At 44.9% G+C, this 19,641-nt stretch overlaps 1 protein-coding gene and 1 pseudogene across 1 annotated transcript; both read right to left on the bottom strand.

The window, feature by feature from the left end:
* Positions 1-821: 821 nt before the first annotated feature.
* Positions 822-8,202, bottom strand: LOC109744953 (glutamine--tRNA ligase-like; annotated as a pseudogene).
* A 1,260-nt stretch (positions 8,203-9,462) lies between these two features.
* On the bottom strand, positions 9,463-14,807 carry LOC109744954 (glycosyltransferase BC10). The gene is made up of 11 exons (XM_020304096.4): positions 14,531-14,807; positions 13,227-13,733; positions 12,678-12,776; positions 12,022-12,122; positions 11,868-11,939; positions 11,588-11,678; positions 11,124-11,204; positions 10,561-10,617; positions 10,351-10,473; positions 10,202-10,240; positions 9,463-10,001 (listed from the first exon to the last, which is right to left on the bottom strand). The coding sequence occupies exons 2-11, from the start codon at positions 13,569-13,571 to the stop codon at positions 9,873-9,875; spliced, it is 1,137 nt and encodes a 378-aa protein (XP_020159685.1). The 5' UTR covers positions 13,572-13,733; positions 14,531-14,807; the 3' UTR covers positions 9,463-9,872.
* Between the last annotated feature and the right edge of the window lie 4,834 nt (positions 14,808-19,641).

Raw genomic sequence — 19,641 nt, 5'->3', positions numbered from 1 at the left:
TCTACTAAATGAGTTCTATTGCTTTTTTTTTTTTGAACTGAGTTCTATTGCTTTGGTAGCCTGTATTACGCCTTCTTTTTGCGGGTAGTTGTATTAACAGGACATGTGTCTCTATCTCTATTGCTTGGTATGCTAGCTAACCGTGATCGGGAGCATCGTCGGACCATTCCCTATATCGGAAAAAATGAATAAATCAACACCAATTGTGCTTACCATGTTATGGAAAATGATTAACCATCAATTAGTTTAGTTGGTCTTAGATTCATATGTTACATGTTCTTTGTGTGGAATTATTCTGTCTGCCATTTAGACACACTTTTTCCAACTCCTTGGGATTCATTTGGTAACCTATGTTTTAGGAATAGAATCAACGGGCCCGTAATTAATAAAAAAAATTGCCAACTGCCCTCTTCAAACAAAAATATTTTAAGTTCTAGGTCTGCCTTGAGCCAAACTTCTTTAAGTTTGACCAAGTTTGCAGAAAAATATACCAACATCTACAACACCAAATTAGATTCGTTATAACATATATAGATTTTCATCCATGTTAGTAATTTTTTCTACAGAGTTAGTCAAATGTACAAATGTTTGACTTAGTACAAACCTACAACTTTAAATATTTTGTAACGGAGGGAGTAGTTGACACGCACACCCCCAATGAAACTCATGGCCATGTCCGATAAAACCGCCCAACAACAAACGGTCAATTGCATCGTCTCAGGAACCGCAAAGTGAATAAATATACTATAAATATTTGACAAGCCAGCTGTTTGGTGCAACAGCATGTTGTTCTAGTGGTGGGAGACAATAGAGACGAAGTCTGGAGGAAACATGAAACAAGTGCTCTTCAGAACCAAGGAGAAAGCTGATCCTTTACTCACTTCTTTGAGGTGAGTATACACATTTGATCATCCAAATTTTGAATGATTTCAAACAAACATACAACAAACCTCTGTAAACCCATTATGTTGTACTGTGGCATCACTAAGTTTTCTCCAATTAGCCCCACCTCTCTACTGTACTATTTGTAACCAAGCAAAACCAAAACCCTATCACTAAATCAGCAGTCACCTGGGTCCCCCGGCCTTCCCATACGAGTCGCGCAGCGTGACGGTCCTGTTGAACACGAGCTTCTCGGGCGTCGAGTCCGTGTCCACGGCAAAGTAGCCTGGGATTCACATCACATTCATTCCAGCACGGTCAGTCGCATGAATCAACAGATACGGCAGTGGCAATCACAGAGAGATAGGTTCAGAAGATTTCTTACCGAGCCGCTCAAACTGGAACTTGTTGCCCACAACCGCGGCTGCGAGCGATGGTACTGCATACGCGCCCTTCACGACCTCCTTCGAGTGCGGGTTGAGATCGCGCAGCCAGGCTGTGCCCTCCGGCTCTTTATCCTCCAGCCCGGCAGGATTCTACGAGGGCAAGAAATGCATTCACAAGGAAGTGAATTTGAAGTCCTACACGCGTCTGTTGTAATGACAGACAGCAAGAGCAGCGAGCAAAACTATACCTCTGATAAGAACAGCTTCTCAAACAGTCTTATTTCCACCTTTAGCGGTTCGACTCCAGGCGCTGGCTCGGCAACCCAGTGCAGAACACCCTGAACGAATTGCAAACCAAGTCAGCATATCTTCATTGTGTCCCAACTCCCTAACTAGAATTTTCAGATTTGAATGTAAGGATTTAAGTGACCAGTTACCTTGGGTTTAGAGGTCTTTGAGGGGTCATACTCAGCTCGAATCTCACCAATGTCATCTGGATTATCGCCATGAATAACCTCTGTGCATTTTATCGGGAACGCATACCTAGCAATTAAATTGACAAGTACCATACTGTAAATTTGTGCCGATACGGAGTAGGTGAACTATGAATAGTCAAGTAAATCCAGATCAACTTTCTCCACAAAAGAACAGTAGTTCTGAATCACTTACCTTAGCAGGGCGGATTTACCAGGAGCTAGCCCATAATAGTCTTTCGGGTCCTCGAGGCGAAAATCAGTTTTTTCAATGTAGACAGTTCTTGAGAAAGGAACCTGTCAAAAGGTATTTATGTTATAAATTATGAAGCATGCATAAGGTAAAACGTATAATATTTTCATTACTGCATTCCTCAAACAGAATTTTAAACCACTTGTGCCATAGCAACACCACCTATTCTTCCCATCATATACTGAGCAAGAGAGGCACCTTGTAGTACGACGAAGCTTCATCAGCAGGAGCATCAGGCCACTTCTTTCCATCAAGGTCTATGACTTTTCCATCTTCCAAGTTAGTTATTACAACCTAATTTAGCAGAAGGAGGCACCATGAATGTGTTAGGGACTTCTAAGGGCTGAAGACATGGAGTGACTTGCAGCAGGAACCAGATGCCATACCTTTAGAGGATGCAGAACAACCATGGCTCGAGAAGCTGTTTTGTTAAGTTCTTCTCTGATGTGATATTCAAGACGTTCGAAAGGAATTAAGCTATTGTCACTGGACATAAAGAATACCAAGGGCAGTCAGTAGCAGAAACGGAGATTTTGCGATTGTGCGCCTGGCACAAAGCACAGTTCATGCAAAGCCGTTTGTTAACTATCATCCATGCATTTACCTTCTTGTTATCCCCATTCCACGGATAAATGAATTAATTGTAGCTGCTGACACCCCCCGTCGCCGCAGTCCTGCCAGTGTTAACAAACGAGGATCATCCCACCCATCTACCCACTTCTCTGTCACAAGCCGATTCAACTGCAACAGAACAAGGACAATGAATATCCATAAATATAGATCAAACGGGGTAATACTGATTTCTCGATTATTAGCATACCTTTCTTTTAGACATAATATTATGTGATATGTTCAGCCTTGAATACTCCCAAACATATGGCTGGTACAAGCCCAAGGCAACAAGTACCCAGTAGTATGACGGACGACGTACGTCAAACTCAAGCGTGCACAGCTAATGAATAACCACACTCAGTTAGTCGTGTTATAGTTTAAACAAGCCAGAGCTATTTTGAAGAAGGGAAAATTACCGAGTGAGTAATGTTTTCAAATGAATCCACCATGCAATGAGCATAATCATAGCTTGGATAGATACACCACTTGTCACCAGCATGCGGATGAGGGGTGAACTATGTGGCATCAAATGATTAGTTATGTACTGATAAGATATGGCCATTCAATTCACAAGACGAGTTTTGCAACTTACTTTTACTCTGTATGCAATCAAGTCGTACATGTTTCTGGTATCATTCTGCATGTCCTGCTTCATTCGCAGAGTTGCTGCGCCCTCAGCAATTAGCCCACGCCGCATGTCTTCAAATAACTTTAGTGACTCTTCAATAGGTCTATCCCTCCATGGACTATCCAAGTTATTTTCCCTGCCTTCCTTGATCTATTCTGCAGTCTGGAAATCATATACCAGTCAGCATTTGCACATTTTATTTCTCAAGGATTCGATATGCATGCTCATTTCCTCCTTTCAAATTTTTGTACCATGATAAAGAAAGGAGGAGAGAAAGAACCTGGTGATCTACATAGGCCAGCCCTTTCTGTATTAACTCAACTGCATGCTCATACAAAGCTTGAAAATAATCACTTGTATATGTAACTTTGTAGGGCTCCCAACCCAGCCAATGGACTATCTCCTGAATGTGGTCTATATATTCCTTCTTTTCAGCTTCAGGGTTTGTGTCATCAAACCTGTTTTTCAGATAGACAGCAGTTCATTTTGTCGTGAATGAGAATGCGGAAGAACTAAAGCAGCAAGAATTCTATGTAAGCACTTTCAGACCAAGCAAAAATAATCGAGTCAATTGCACAAAACCACCACATTTGCGACTAGGTTTGCAGAAAACCACCAAGTCGCTAATCTGTTGCAAAAATCACTGCTTTTTCACTAAACCTTTTGCAAAAAGCACTTCCACTTTGGCTCGTCTAAGCGTGTTTATGACAGATGGGACCACTTTGACACACACGCCCCTGGAATCTGAAAACAAACGCAGTCTGCTCCTCCTGATGTTGGCCTCGTCCATCCGCTCAGATCTGTCGCTGTTGAGCTCAGTTGCGACGGGATCCGTCGAGGGGAGGTGCTGCAGCCTGCAGCCATGGCTCCTCCTCTGGCGAGGATGACGCCATGGTGGCCCAGCTCCGGCCGCCGTTGATTTGTGGAGCTCTTCCTCTGGCACCGTCCACTAGTCGGCTCTACTCGCAGGGAGGGTGTCCCCTAGGGTGGGCGGCGTCTCGCCCAGCACGGGCACGGACGGGAAGGTCCCGTCGCCGGCCGGCCTGGCCCTGGCGCGGTGGCAGGCGGCGGTGTTGGAGAAGGGAGAGAGAGAACGAAGTTGGAGAGGGAGAGGGGGCGGCGGTGGTGCCCGGTGCACCGGTGAACTGGCGGCAGCTAGCTGCGGGGAAGCCCGAGTGGAGTGGCGCGAGGCTAGATGGCGCGTGCGCACAGGGCGGCGGGGCTCTCCTGCGGGCCTGGAAGAGGCACCGGAGACGGGCGGAGCCGCCGGCGCCAGGAGCCGAAGCGCATGGAGGTTAGGCCCCATCCACGGCGCCGAGCGGCCACAACATCCCGACGGACGACAGGCAAAGGGCGCCATCGTGGCTTCAAGGACGAGCTCCCGGCGGCCGCCTCCGGCTCCCCGTGCATTCCATCCAGAGAGAGGGAGAGACGGCGGGATTTGATTGCGTTTTTCTTTTTTCATAGAGGGGTCTCTATGTAAAGAGATTGGGGAAGAATCTTTTCTTTTGCCAAGCCAGCACTGACGATCTGGTCCCATCTGTCATAAACTCGCTTAGATGAGCCAAAGTGGATGATCAGTGTTTTTTGCAAGAGGTTTAGTGAAAAAGCAGTGATTTTTGCAACGGATTAGCGACTTGGTGGTTTTCTGCAAACCTAGCCGCAAATGTGGTAGTTTTGTGCAATTGACTCAAAATAATCAGAACTCCAGATCGAATATGGAAATATATAATTAAATAGATGCAGTATATAATGTAAGAGAAGAAACATAAATTCAAGCAGTATTCGGTCAGGACAGACCCGGCTAAAATAAGTAGTCGGTTCAAAATCAGTAAACATAGCCAGGAAAGGATAGCATGGCAAGCAGGAAAAGATTGTCAAATGAAAAAAGAATGTTATTACCGAAGGTAACAATAGCCATTCCGCTCTTTAGCCAGTCCAAAATCAATAAACATAGCCTGCATCAGATGAAGAATGTAAGCATACTATCCATTTTTCATGGAAGTGGTATATATGGAAATGCTTTTCATGAAGATTATGAAAACCTTGGCATGACCGATATGAAGATATCCATTAGGTTCTGGAGGAAAACGGGTCGTCACTTTTCCACCAGTTGCCATAAGATGTTTCTCTAAAATCTCCTTTGTGTTATGTGCCCTCCATATGTTCCCATCGCTGAAGAATATTTCTGTATGAACCTAGCTCGTGCAAAGAAATCAAAACCACTTAAGTTCATGCATTCTTTACAAGTGACAACCAACAGAACAGCCAATGATAGCGCTTAGAAGAACAATACTAACGTATGGGGATATCAGAGAACAGTACTGTGCAGATTTTATATGCATAACAATAACAGACATTTAATCGATTTAACTCAACAGTTCACGATACCTTGTTGTTTTCTGCCGGCTCAGGAAAATGTGAGTATGGATTCAGGTCCTCAGATGGTGGGGCAACAGTAGCTACTGCAACCTTTTTCTCCTGGATTTCAAAGAAAGCACAGGTAGCTAATTAATAATCAAATCGCCCTACTTTATTAAACCCAAAGGCTCTACTTCAGCGCACCAACCTCAGATTTTGCTGGTTTTCCTTTCTTTGTTTTTACTGGTTTTACATTGTCAGCTTCCGTCTTTGGACCCAATATCTCTGCAAGCCTTTTCTCGATCTCCTCCTGTATGAGCAAAATGTGAAGAGGGTTAAACTGAAGTTAATACAACCAAAATAAGCAAGTGCTTTATCTATAGCACTGTTTTGCACCTTTGTCGCCTTAGCATCACCCCAGGGGTGTCTCTTCCTAACCTGTCCGCATAGGTTACCAACTGGAAGAAGGATAACACAGGATAAAGGATCAGTTCCCTCAAGTAACAAATCAAGAAATGTGTAATACAAAGGTGAATTGGAAGACAACCATTTATATGATAACGCTGCTCCAATATAGCTTCCATATTTTCATGTAGAACCTTGGTGACAGTTGAATGAATCTCTTCAATTGAAACAACCACGCCTGCAGTTACACATTGCACTCCAATCAATAAGGCAGCCAATTGAAAGAATTGACTGAATATGCTGCTTCAGAGAAAGGTGCTCCTTTCATTATCTGATCATCAAAATGCAAACTTGTCCTATATTATTGTAGCATCCACACAACCACATTATCGAGTCACCATCATAGACTTTCTTAGGGCATGTAGACTGAAAGGTGCTTATGTGCGAGTTCGTACAGAGAATGTTGCCACATCATTAAGAAAATATGTGAATTACATCTACTCCAGAGATTTATTATATAATATTAACAGTGCTAGTTAAACTCATAAGCATCTCCTAAACATTGGTGCCTAATCAAGCACTCATCCATAAATATAAGCACGAAGACTATCCTACGTGGCAAGTAAAAAAAATGGTTTATCTTTCTGGACATTTCTTTAAGCACTTGCACTGTACATGCTCTTAGTGTCCTGTCCGTGAATGTGACATGCATTAGTTAAAATTGTTAGAAGCGTATATATTGTTGTTGCAAAAAACATACCTACACCACAGGCTTCTTCAAACTTCCCAGTATCCAAAGGATCAGGACCAACATTAGTAAGAAATGACAGAGCAGCGTCCAGCTGTGCAGGGTTCTTTATCTGAAAAATAGTGACATAATGAAATACTTCAGATTAACAAAACTAAGACAAATGAGCTCTGAAACAAAGTGTCCATTCTTCATGCGCACTCCCGAAAATGCAAAATGAAGAATGAAAAAGGTGGCAGATATTACTTTCATGGACACGATATAGTCGATGAGAGCAGGACGATGGACAAGTGCATTGTTTGGGTATTTGGTGGCAACCTATTTCATCCACGAGCAAGTGCATCCTCATAAGTCACACAAAAAAAACCTCAAATGTATAGACCAGAGAAAAAATTGATAAAGATACTTACGGCATAAAGAAGATTCCCTACTGACTTGTCACACCAACTGATACCAGCCTGTTCATAGGCAAATTCAGTTAAAAGGGGGAAACAATGTATGCTTTGAAGAGATAAATGACACTGATTTAACTTGCACCACAAAATGGCAGAAACAAAATAGTAAGGCGACATGCTATAAGCAATGATGAAAAACAAACACAATAGTTTTACCTCGGCTATGACGGCGGCTAGGTTGGCCGTGACCTTGCTGTTGACAAGCGCGTTCTCCGCCGTTCGCTGGTCGAGGCCGAGCGCCAGCAGCTTCTCCAGCTGCAGGGCAGGGGGCTTATATCCCTTGCCTCCGGTGCCCATGATCCAGAGATTTCGGGAGGGGCGGGGCGGAGCTAGGACCCGGGGCGCTTAATGTCATAACATTAAAGTACTAGTCAGCTTGTTTCAGCAGATGGCATAAGCATATATATATATATAGTATATAGCTCCGATGAGCAATAGAAATACTAGGATAACAATCGGCTTCGCTGACACTCGAAAACAAGTTTCAAAGCTATTTGATTCATATGCAACCAATGAGACGATTCATAATTCATGTGATTGATCTATTCATCTCTATGTATTTCCATAAGTGTATCCATGATAAATTTCCAGGTGGGGAGGCATAGATCAGATATTCTACCCAATAGCAGACAGAGCAATCTAAGAACAGCATTCTGCAATCAGGCTAATAATGAGAATGCATGACACTAGATGGAAGTTGGAACACCTCCTACAGTCTACATGTAAACACCTAGCAATCCAAGCACGAAACCTAGGGAACATCAGGCTTTCAAACCGAACAGGAGGGGGAAGCAGGGGGGAGCGGAGGCTGGACCCAACCTGGGCGGCGGCGGCGGCGGCGGAGTCGGCCGGGTCGACGACGCAGCCTCGGGGACAGAGCCTCCGTGGGTTCCGGAAGGTGGGAGACGGTAGCTCACCGCCGGTGCCGCCGTGCCTGAACCTCTGCTGGCAGGGTACGGGATCGGGAGGCGAGGGTTTGGTTGGCGACGGAGGCGAGGGTTCGGCCTTTGGGCCAGGGCGCCACGCCCAACAACGTTGTTAAATAGGGGCCAATCCGACTCCGCGACGAATCCCCCCGTGCGGGAGCCCGCTGGGCAAGGCCCATGTCCGGGGGGTTTCTACCAGTTTTTTTGGTTTTTTTTTTTGCCTCAAAACGCAAAAGTTATTTTCTTTTCCGGGGAGCTCCTCACGGCGCCTTGTGCGCCAGGGAGCACAACTCGTTGACCAGTGGCCGATTGACCGGTTGATTGTTGAATTAAAAAACTTAATTTTTTTGAAAAGTTCATGGATTTTGAACAGTTTTATGCGAGCTACACAAAAATAACAAAATCATGTATTTCTAGCACATGTACTATTCACAATAAAAATACATTATTAATTTTCATACAACTCACATAAAAATGTATTTCATAATTAAATTTTACAACACATCTAATATAAATCTAACATAAGTACTTGTGTCTTTTTTTCTGAATTTTTTAAACTAAAAAGGTCAATTTCTTACGGGCTCCATAGAGCTCGAGAGCCGAAAAGCCTCACTCGGCGAACTCTATTTTTCTTAAGTATATACTCCGCATAGGATAAGTAGGAGCAGATTGATAGGCAATGTGAGTTAGGCTTAGGCCCATCCTCGTCAGTTTGCACACTGGGGAAAATTCACATGCTTCCACGGGGTTTAATTGACTTATGAATGGGGCCGCAAGGGAAATTTATCTGCTTACACATTCAGCCATGGGTATTCCCACATGATGATATAATGTTAAGGCATTTTGGAGGACAAGCTTCATGGAGCCTGATATTTTTAAAATTTCAAGATTTGAATTTTTTTTATTTCCAAAAAATCTTTACAAAATACACACATACAAGGATGTAATGTATGTGTGCAAAATCTCGCAATGAAATAACTCGAATTGCAAGCTGCATAAAAAGAACAAAATCATGAACTTTGATATCAAACAGTGCATGTGCTAAACAGCCACAATTTTTTTTGTAGCTCTCATTTTAACTTATTTCATCATAGAAATTTAGATACATGTACATTACATCTCTGCATATGTATAATTTTTTCAGTTTTTTTAAACATAAAAACATGATTTTTGAATTGTTCAAAATTCAAGCTCCATGGAGCCGGAGCTCCTTTCCGAGTAACTTTGCCTAATAAAGTTCACCTTCCTCAGAATATATGTACAATAAAACTGAAAACATGCCAAAACCCACAAGAATAGATGCACAGTAAGTAACCAAAAAACACCAAGAGACTATAAAAGATATGTGGTACTTTTCACTCATTTCTTTGTGTCTACAAAAGAATGGATCATATGATAACAGCATATTGACAAAAATATGATCTCCAACTCGAAGAGCCAGGAACTAATGAGGCTAGGACAGAAATTAAAGAGGGAGAGAGAGAGAGAGAGGCGAAGGACTTAAAGGAAACATACAGAAAGCACAATAGATTACAACGAGGGCAGTATCATCGCTATCAATATCGCCGCATCCCTACCACCCATGGACTGAACCGCAGGTTTGCGGTGGTCGCTGCAGCAGCAACCCGTCGCTCGAGGCCCAGATCTAAGTATCGATTGACTTCACAAATTTTTTTACATGAAGAGAGGAGACATGCTCATGTACTTGAACCATGTGTTGAGGTGCAAAGAATCAGGTTGAAGTCAAACAGACGTGTAGCTGGTGAATATCTTCAGTAAGCTGTCGAGAGTTTCGGGGTAAAATTTCCTAGCAAAAAGATAGCATGGACTCTTTGATCCGTTCCACAAACATGGCTTCTGTGTCACAAGTTTCTGCAAAGGGGATAGAAACCAGAAATCAGTATCCCATACAGTTGTAGCAGATCACTGGGACAGTATTGCAATACAGATCATTTTTAATATGCACTAGCAGATAATCGAAGGAAAAGTAATCGGACAAGATCTAGAAGAAAATTTATTTATTTATTGTTCTTTGAAGGTCAAAATACTGATGACGAAATTATTGCCCATACCCTGTCATCACTTGTTACATGGATGGTCTCATCAACGGCCTGTGCGACGGTAATGTACATTAGAATGCATCAACGTAAGGGTTATGCACTAAATAGAAAAACATGTAAAGATCATCTCAGGAAAGAAGTCAAGCAAGGCAAAAACATACTGTTATATTCTTTAGTAGATCATAGCTGACATCAGCAACTGCGTATGACTTTGGATGCCATTTCCCCTCAGACCAATCCACATGTGTAACTGACCAATTAGCTATTCCACCTGGATCTACCATCTGATGTTTCGTAGAAGGATTTGTTAGTTAGCAAGTAACTCAAGGAAAAAAATGTAAATGCAACTTCTGTAGATTGTAGATACTGACATTGAATAGGGTTGGCAAGTAATGCTCGTCAGCAATACAGTTGCGCCCATCTGCTGGCTGCAAATCACATGACAGATAAATTACTTTCCAAAAATCAACTTACGAGAAAAATGTCGGAGAAAACTAGAAAAGTGGAAGACTCAAGTATTGGTTGAGACTTCAGGAATGATGACTACCGAGCAAGCACATCACTCAAATGCATCCCAGAAGACAATTTATTCAACACGAGAAACATATGAAGTTCCCATGCTGATTAAGCTTGTTAGAATATTTTACCTGTTACCAAGGAAAGAAAAAAGGACTACTTTGCAACAGAGTCTGCACATTAATTTTCTGCTGTTTATGGAAGTGTATCTATTCTTCAGTTCATTATGGCCTATTTGCCAATTAGAGGTAATTACTGAATTTCTGTACTACAGTTTTACTATAACAACTCCAGCTTCATATTAGAACATTATATACAGCGTCAAATACATTTAACACTCTATGTGTATTACCTATTACAATACCCGGTATATCTCCAATCCATTAACCAAAGATAGCAATCTAGAAAAGAAACACACCTTGCAATATAGCTTGAACTTCTTGTAGTAAAGGTTGTCCGCCAGAATCAATAAAGCATGTCTTCGCGTGATTGCGAACCACTATAAAAAGAGCAAGAATTACAGAAGAGAGCATGTGAGATTAGATTCTGATACTCAATAACCGATTTTTGAACAAGTCCGCTTTATACCATAAAAAAACAGAAAACAAATAATATACAACTAAAATAACAAACAGTGGACCCACAAGTAATATACTACCCCCATTTCAAAATACAAGGCGTGGTTATGAAATCACAATCATATGAAAGTGCTTCTGGATACTGATCTGATGGTGTCTATCTTGTGTACCATAAACTACATATTATCAAGTAAATTGTTGGTCAAAGCATGAATTTGGAACAGATGGAATATAATCTAGCAAACTTATACACATTGCAAGGACAACACCAATAATAAGGAAACAACTTCACAAAAATATTTACCTGGGCACCCTTTCTGAAGTCTCTCTCCTCTATTTCAGGAAGCATCTCAAGAGAATACCTTCCATTTCCATGTGGACCAGGATCTTGGAAACTACAAAATGGCAATAAAAGCGGACAAAAATCAACATGCATGGACATGGACACCTATAAGTGGTAAAACAATGGATAAACTAATAAATGATGTCCTTGTGGTATTGGCCAGTGCCACTTGTTTCACTAATTCCCCTTTGCTTCCCTTATTTTTCAAAATGGTAATGAAATCAATGTCCAGTACTCTTACCAATCAATGAAACTAATATTTGTTCCCATCAGGTAATTGAAGACGTAGTCAAATGAATGAAGTGGAACACAGCTGCGAGAGAGAGTAAATACTGATTTCAGTATGGTGGCAGAATCTCTCAAGAAGGAAATCATTCATAATCAGGAATCCAAACCTATCAGAAAGCAAGACAAAAAATTGATTATCCGCGTCTTCCAGCGCATTTGCTAATAGCCTCTTCTCTGCATCTATCATTGAAATCTTTCCCCATACAACCTGCATAGCAAGTACAAACATGCAACATCAAACCTATGTTATAATTGTTAGAAATAAACCTAAACAATATGTAAAGGCAAAGCTCCTCAACTTGCAATTAGTAGGCTAAGATTTTTCGGCATCTCAATCCAAACTGCTAATAGTGGTCTTTAGAAGTCAGAAGATCCAAACGTCATGATACTAAGACTGGCCTTGAGGATACAAGTAATGCCATGGGGAATTGGGAATGATACTAATACTCTTAAAGGCAAGCGATCTTGGTCAACTTATGTTCTCAACTATATCAATATGAGCTCACTGTTTAGCCATTGCTCATTGCTCCTTCCTTGGAGTGAACATATTAATGAAAACATAAGTTTCAAATGGCATCAATATCAATCAGTTGAGCCATTAACACATCCTTCATTCATTGAGAGGGAGAATTTTCTTCGAAACGTAAGCTTTCAAGATATAAGAGAAATTGTACTTGACAAATCTCCTCAGCGAAATCACATCGTTTATGTAAAACACCCATGCAAACTTACGAAGAACTGAAGGACAGATGAGAATTATTACCGCATCACTATGAATATCTCGGCCAACAAAGAGAGAACTAGTATGCACAGGCTTCTGACGCGACGCGTGCACATAGATGGAGTATCTTCCCTCGTGACCCTGTGTATCAAAGTTATTTTGTTTTAAGTTCACATGAATTATATAAACAATAGACAACATTACTTCATGTAGACATGCAGAGATGGTTAGTAGCATGGAGGTACAAGATTATAGTCAAAAGTGCATGCTAGCAAGATAGTATTATTGACTTGGTCAAGAGGATCAGTTAATTCACTTATGCAGATAAGGTATATCTTGATGTTCCACTGTTCAAAAATGAATGTTTGCATGAAGCTAACATATCTCAATAGTATGCATTTATTATTGAAAATAATGGTAAAGTGTCGACCACTAAATTCTTTCTCAGCAACCCAAATAGTTGTCTTTGTATAATAACTAGAAAGCATTTGATGATACCTAGGCACCATCAGTTCACAGAAACACAAAAAAACCTTAAATGGACTATACTCCTTCAAATTGCACAAGGACAAGAGGTGAAATCAGGCAAACCTGCAGAAACTTCTCCCACAATTTCTCGAAGGGCAATGAGCCAGGTGTCAAGAACATAAAGGCAATCTTTGGATTCTTCGACGTGGACATGGGCATTCCAAGAATATCCCTGATAACAGCGGCTGAGATGATCTCGTCATCGGTTTTCTCCCGGCGGCCGATGGACGGGAGCCAATCCTTGAACGGCGTACAGACGCTAGAAGCAGAGAGGTAGCACTGCGAGTAGTGCCGCGGCGGGTACACGTACGCCCCGATCAGCACGACGCAGACGAGGCACAGGAGCACGATTATCCACATGGGCCTCTTGGCCGCGGGCCGATGGCGCGCAGGCGGCATGACAGTCATGTCCTTGCTGCCCCACAGCCCCCACTGTCGAACTCTAGGTGCTCTCAGCTCCTCACCATCTTTGGATCATCTAAAAGCTCTGGTTGTTTGGGTGCGAAGGCCGCTGCTACACCACACCAGGGCCTGATGAAATGGCAGGCAGCTGACTCCTCACCCCTTCCCCTGCATTCACAAGACACGAGGTAAGCACGGCGCTGATGCAAGAGATCATGACAAAGTTGGGTCATCTATTTTGGAACGGAGGGAGTAAAAATCAAGCAAGCTGAATGGCGATCTGGAAGAATCGGGGTCCTAGAGGCCAGCACCAGCACCAGCCCGGTCACCTGACGGCCGCTCTAGCACTGCAGCCCGAATTCCAATCAATGCGCGCGCGCGCGCGCACGCGTGATTCAGATATGGCAAGCGGTGGGTGAAACGACGCGAGGAAAGCAAAACGAGCGCGCCGCCGATCCAGCAGAGGCTACGCGAGCTCTCGGAAGGCGCTGCCTTCCAGAGCTGGCCGGCCGCGCGATTGGGCCGGGGTAGGTGATCCATCCACCAGTCTAAATCAGGCGGACTCCACACGCGCGAGAAAAAAAGTAGGCAGCGCGGCTCGAGTCCACGGCGGCGGCGGCTGGGGAGGGAAAAAGTCAAAGTCTGACCAAATCGCCGCCCGATCCCCGCCCGCCGCGCCGGCGCCGCATTTCCAGCTCGATCCGAACCAACCAAACCGACTCCCCCGGCGCCCAACAGAAACGCGCGCGCGCGGGACCGCCGGAATTCGCTCCCCGCAGCTCGCGAGCAGAATTCGAACTCGAAACAGACGCGCCGAGCCGCGCGGCGGGCCCCCACCAGCCCGGCAGCCGAGCCCAATGCGCGGGGCAGCACAGCAGCAGGGGCGGCGAACTTGGCTCGAACGGAACGGAACTGGAAGAGGGGGGAGGGGAGGCGGGCGGGCGGGCAGGGAGAGTCGAGCTTACCGCGTGTGGAGCTCGGCGGCGGGCGCGGGGGCGGATCTGGAGCTGGCGGCGCGGCGATGGGATCGGATGGGATGGGCCGCGGAGCCAGCAGAGGTGGAGGGAGGTGGAGATGAGGAGGCGATGGAGGGAGGGAGGGGAGAGAGATGGATATATAAACCAAGGGGATTAACTAAGCTGGAAGCGGCACTAATTGTAACATGTGGTGACTTAATGCTGCCCGCCCGGAGCTTCCCACCGGCTTTCCTTCCTTGCTTCCAAATGGACGCAACGCGAGGAGGAAATACGAGATGGTGATAGTCTTTTGGGGCGCCGGCGTGTGGTTTTGCACCCCACCCCCACCCCTCAGCTCTCGTTTTCTTGCCTCCTAGCGCGTCCATTGGGAATTTTACTAGTGTTTATTTATTGTTACACTCTGTTATTTTATTTTGATTTTTTTATAACAAGAAAGCTATGTACTAGGAGAGATGGCCGGCATAATATCGTCTCGGCCGGCATGTGCGTTTTGCACGCCCACCCGTCGCCTTCCGTCTCATCGCTTCACGGTCCAGGAGGCACCGGGGCTACATGCGCGTCCATTTGGAAAAAAAAATTGGTTTTTTGTTTTTTGCTATCCGCTTCGTTTATTTTCCATAATAAGGTTATGTAGGAGAGATGGTTGAGATATAGCATCGGAACTTCATCTTTCATAACAGAAACTAGTATCATGATATTGTACACGTCGTTATCATGGGGGGTTAGCCAAGCGCTCAGGATTCTAAATTTAGGTTTCTTCGGTCCTTTTGTACCGTCTTTTGTGATTAACGGAATTCGGCAGCTCTCCTATTGACAATCCAAGCTCTTTATAATTGATAGAATTTGGCAGCTCCTCCGTTGGCATTTAGAGAGAGAGAGAAAGACAGATATATTTTTAAAGTAATCTGATCCTACCGATATCCCCTAGATAAATACCAAGAGCAAGATTATTAATTAGCTCATCTGATATAAGTTTCGAACAAATGTGATACCATGGTTGGGATACTAACATGTTCACATGCCATGGGGCGCAACGAATTTGTTATCAGTATTCCAAAAGAACTTGTAGGTCAACACAACATGTGCTTACGGTAGCACAATAATCCAAGTTCCAATTTTGAAATGTGGGTTGGGAAAACAAAAGAAAAAGAGAAATTCGGTGGCGAGTAGTGGACAAATATTTGTTCATGCCGGATGCTGCTATTTATATTATGCAGGGGAGATGGCCTAGCGGTTCAAGGCTTAGCATGGAACTCGACTTCCCATAACAGAGCCGATATCATGACATTGCACATGTCCTTTTCACAGAGATTGCCCTTGCGCTCAAGCTTCTAGATTTGGGTTTCTTCGGTCCCGTGTACCGCCCCTTCCGGTTAATGGAATTTGGCAGCTAACCTTGTAGCATTCAGAATAAATAGTTAGGTTCCTTGAAGTACTTGGTCGTACCAATAGTCCATGCCTAAATACAAAGACTAAGAACAATAGTTTCTCGCAAGAAAAAAAGACCAAGAACAATAGTTCTCACCAAATACGCCTTTAGAACATGTCATAGTTAAGTTGGAAATCTATTGTTGATCACGAGCTCATCTGCTCATGGATGAACAACACAGTTGAAAAAAATTAGAACTTGTTTTACATGCATAAAGGTGAACAGAGATTCTCCATGTGCCCACAAAGTTTCATGACCATGGGACATCGGGGGAGCTCAGGACAAGTAAAATAAAATTAGTGCTCCAAAATCGAAATTATTGAACCTTTCTCAAAGCTTCGATTTTTAGTTTGTCCAGGGCTCTCCTAGTGCCATACCGTCATGAAATTTTGCAGGAACATAAAGAATTTGTTCATCCTTATGTAAAAAAAAATTGCTTGTTATATTTGTCGAATCTACGGTTCATCAAGAGGAGGTGATATTCACTGCAAGAAAGGTTGTGATAACAACCATTTGGCCTTTTTCCCCCTTTATGGCGTCTATAGAAGAACTCATTGTCCTCAGATTTATAACCCTAATAGCCTTGTGTGCAATCAAAAGGTTTAGCACTCGCCATCTTTTATCCTACGTGCTGTCCCCTTCTTAGAATATACCAATACCACTGCTTATCTTTAGCATTATTTGTGTTATCTAAAACTAAAAGAATGTTGTCCTCGGATTAGTACCCTAATAAAAACTTTGCCCGCAATCAAAAGACGGGGAAACTTTGCTTTGGCGCTCATCTTTGCTCGCTGGGTACTCCCTTTTGGTACAAAGGTACTGCACGTACATGGTGCATATACTGCTGCAAAAGTACAAAAGCGACGGAGTGGCTAGATGCAGGGGCATATTCGCACGGCCGGCCGGACGGACACGCGGCCCGGCTACGCCTTCGATTTCAATTCACATGCCCCCACAATGCCTATTATTGAGATACCGAAAGGTCACGTCGGCCAGGAAAATAATCCGAAAATCATGCACGTACTCCCCTGCAAAGAAATATAAGAGCAACTTCAACGCCGGTGACCCATTTCGTCCGCACACATCCGTTTTGGTCGGCATGGATAGAAAAATCGGCCCAACGCGCCGACCCAAACGGACGCGCGTCCGCTTTTCGTCCGCCTGCCGATCCATTCCTGGTCCAATTTTGAGGCTCATTCGTGTCGGCGCGAACGGACGCGCGCGGCGCCCGCCTACTCCTCCCCCTGGCCCGCTAGTTGGTGGCACATTGGCCATCCTCTCCCATCCCAACAGCAAACCCTCAGCTGCCTCCTTTGTCGCCGCCGCCATCGCCCATTTTCCGGTGCCTCTGCCAGCTGTCGGTGCCGCAACACCCCCCCCCCCCCTACAACGCCGCCGGGGATCCGAAAGCTTCCCACCCCACTCCCTGACACAGTCGCGACCAAGAAGCCGCCTCGCCACCCCGCCAGGGCAGCCAGCTGGTCCGAGAGTGGCGCGACTCCCTTCGCCGGCCGGCCCCTTCATCGACGCCCGCAAATTGTTCAACAATTTGCCAAGGTACAAAATGGACTCCGCCGACGAGTTCTTTTTCCACAATTTCCTTTGCGACTCCGAGGATTCCTCGTCCGATGATGAGGAGGAGATCTTGGCTACCGTGTTGGTCCATCACCACCTCAATAGCCAGCGGCCATTGTTCCGTGGCTCCATTTCGGGGCACCTTCCGGCGTTGAATCGCAACCGAGAGAGCGGACATTTCCTTCTTTGGAAGGACTACTTTGACACAACGAACTCGTTGTTCAAACATCAGAAATTCAGCCGCCGTTTCCGTATGAGTAGGCATCTTTTCAACCGTATTAGAGAGGGGGTGGTTGGCTACGATGACTATTTCGAGTGCAAAGAGGATGCCCCTGGAAAGATTGGCTTCTCTTATCAGAAATGCACTGCATCCGTCCGGATGCTTGCATACAGAGTGCCCGGTGATCTCATTGACGAGTACGTTCGTATGAGCGAGTCTACATGCCTAGACTCCATGTACAAGTTCTGCAAGGCTGTGATTGCTGTGTTTGGCCCTGAGTACTTGAGAGAGCCGACTCCTCAAGATACAGCCCTCTTGTTGGCGATGATTGTCAGCAGGGGCTTCCCAAGGGCAGTATAAGGGTCATGTCAGGGCTTGCACTGTCATACTTGAGCCCGTGGCATCTCAAGATCTCTGGATCTGGCACTCTTTCTTCGGCATGGCCGGATCACACAATGATATCAACGTGCTTTCACGCTCGCCGGTGTTTGCAAGGCTTGCCGAAGGCAACATCCTACTGGTGAATGTTACCATTGTTGGAAATATGCCCTAGAGGCAATAATAAATGGTTATTATTATATTTCTTTGTTCATGGTAATTGTCTATTATTCATGCTATAATTGTATTGTCCGGAAATCGTAATACATGTGTGAATACATAGACCACAATGTGTCCCTAGTAAGCCTCTAGTTGACTAGCTCGTTGATCAACAGATAGTCATGGTTTCCTGACTATGGACATTGGATGTCATTGATAACGGGATCACATCATTAGGAGAATGATGTGATGGACAAGACCCAACTTAAGCATAGCATAAAAGATCGTGTAGTTTCGTTTGCTAGAGCTTTTCCAATGTCAAGTATCTTTTCCTTAGACCATGAGATCGTGCAACTCCCGGATACCGTAGGAGTGCTTTGGGTGTGCCAAACGTCACAACGTAACTGGGTGACTATAAAGGTGCATTACGGGTATCTCCGAAAGTGTCTGTTGGGTTGGCACGGATCGAGACTGGGATTTGTCACTCCGTGTGACGGAGAGGTATCTCTGGGCCCACTCGGTAATGCATCATCATAATGAGCTCAATGTGACTAAGGCGTTAGTCACGGGATCATGCATTGCGGTACGAGTAAAGAGACTTGCCGGTAACGAGATTGAACTAGGTATTGGGATACCGACGATCGAATCTCGGGCAAGTAACATACCGATTGACAAAGGGAATTGCATACGGATTGATTGAATCCTCGACACCGTGGTTCACCCGATGATATCATCGTGGAACATGTGGGAGCCAACATGGGTATCCAGATCCCGCTGTTGGTTATTGACCGGAGAGGCGTCTCGGTCATGTCTGCATGTCTCCCGAACCCGTAGGGTCTACACACTTAAGGTCCGGTGACGCTAGGGTTGTAGAGATATATGTATGCGGAAACCCGAAAGTTGTTCCGAGTCCCGGATGAGATCCCGGACGTCACGAGAGGTTCCGGAATGGTCCGGAGGTGAAGAATTATATATAGGAAGTCCAGTTTCGGCCACCAGGAAAGTTTCGGGGGTTATCGGTATTGTACCGGGACCACCGGAAGGGTCCCGGGGGTCCACCGGGTGGGGCCACCTGTCCCGGAGGGCCCCGTGGGCTGAAAGTGAAGGGGAACCAGCCCCTAGTGGGCTGGGGCGCCCCCTTGGGCCTCCCCCCCATGCGCCTAGGGTTGGGAACCCTAGGGGGGAGTTCCCCCTTGCCTTGGGGGGCAAGGCAACCCCTTCCCCCCTTGGCCGCCGCCCCCCCCCCCCCCTTGGAGATCCCATCTCCTAGGGCTGCGCACCCCCCCAGGGGGCCTATATAAAGGGGGGGAAGGAGGGCAGGACACTACAGCCTTTGGC

The sequence above is a fragment of the Aegilops tauschii genome, chromosome 7 (genome assembly GCF_002575655.3).
Source record: "Aegilops tauschii subsp. strangulata cultivar AL8/78 chromosome 7, Aet v6.0, whole genome shotgun sequence".
Lineage (NCBI taxonomy): Eukaryota > Viridiplantae > Streptophyta > Magnoliopsida > Poales > Poaceae > Aegilops > Aegilops tauschii.
The sequence above is the reverse complement of the archived record's forward strand: the minus strand, read 5'-3'. Positions and strand labels throughout refer to the sequence as shown.

Bases quoted from the DNA above. Each gene is read 5' to 3' on its own strand.
- LOC109744954 (XM_020304096.4), bottom strand. From the start codon at position 13,571: ATGACTGTCATGCCGCCTGCGCGCCATCGGCCCGCGGCCAAGAGGCCC. The intron at 11,205-11,587 runs GTAAATATTTTT...CTCTTTTTATAG, and splicing joins ACTTCAGAAAGGGTGCCCAG to TGGTTCGCAATCACGCGAAG. The intron at 10,474-10,560 runs GTCAGTATCTAC...ACGAAACATCAG, and splicing joins ACTTGCCAACCCTATTCAAT to ATGGTAGATCCAGGTGGAAT.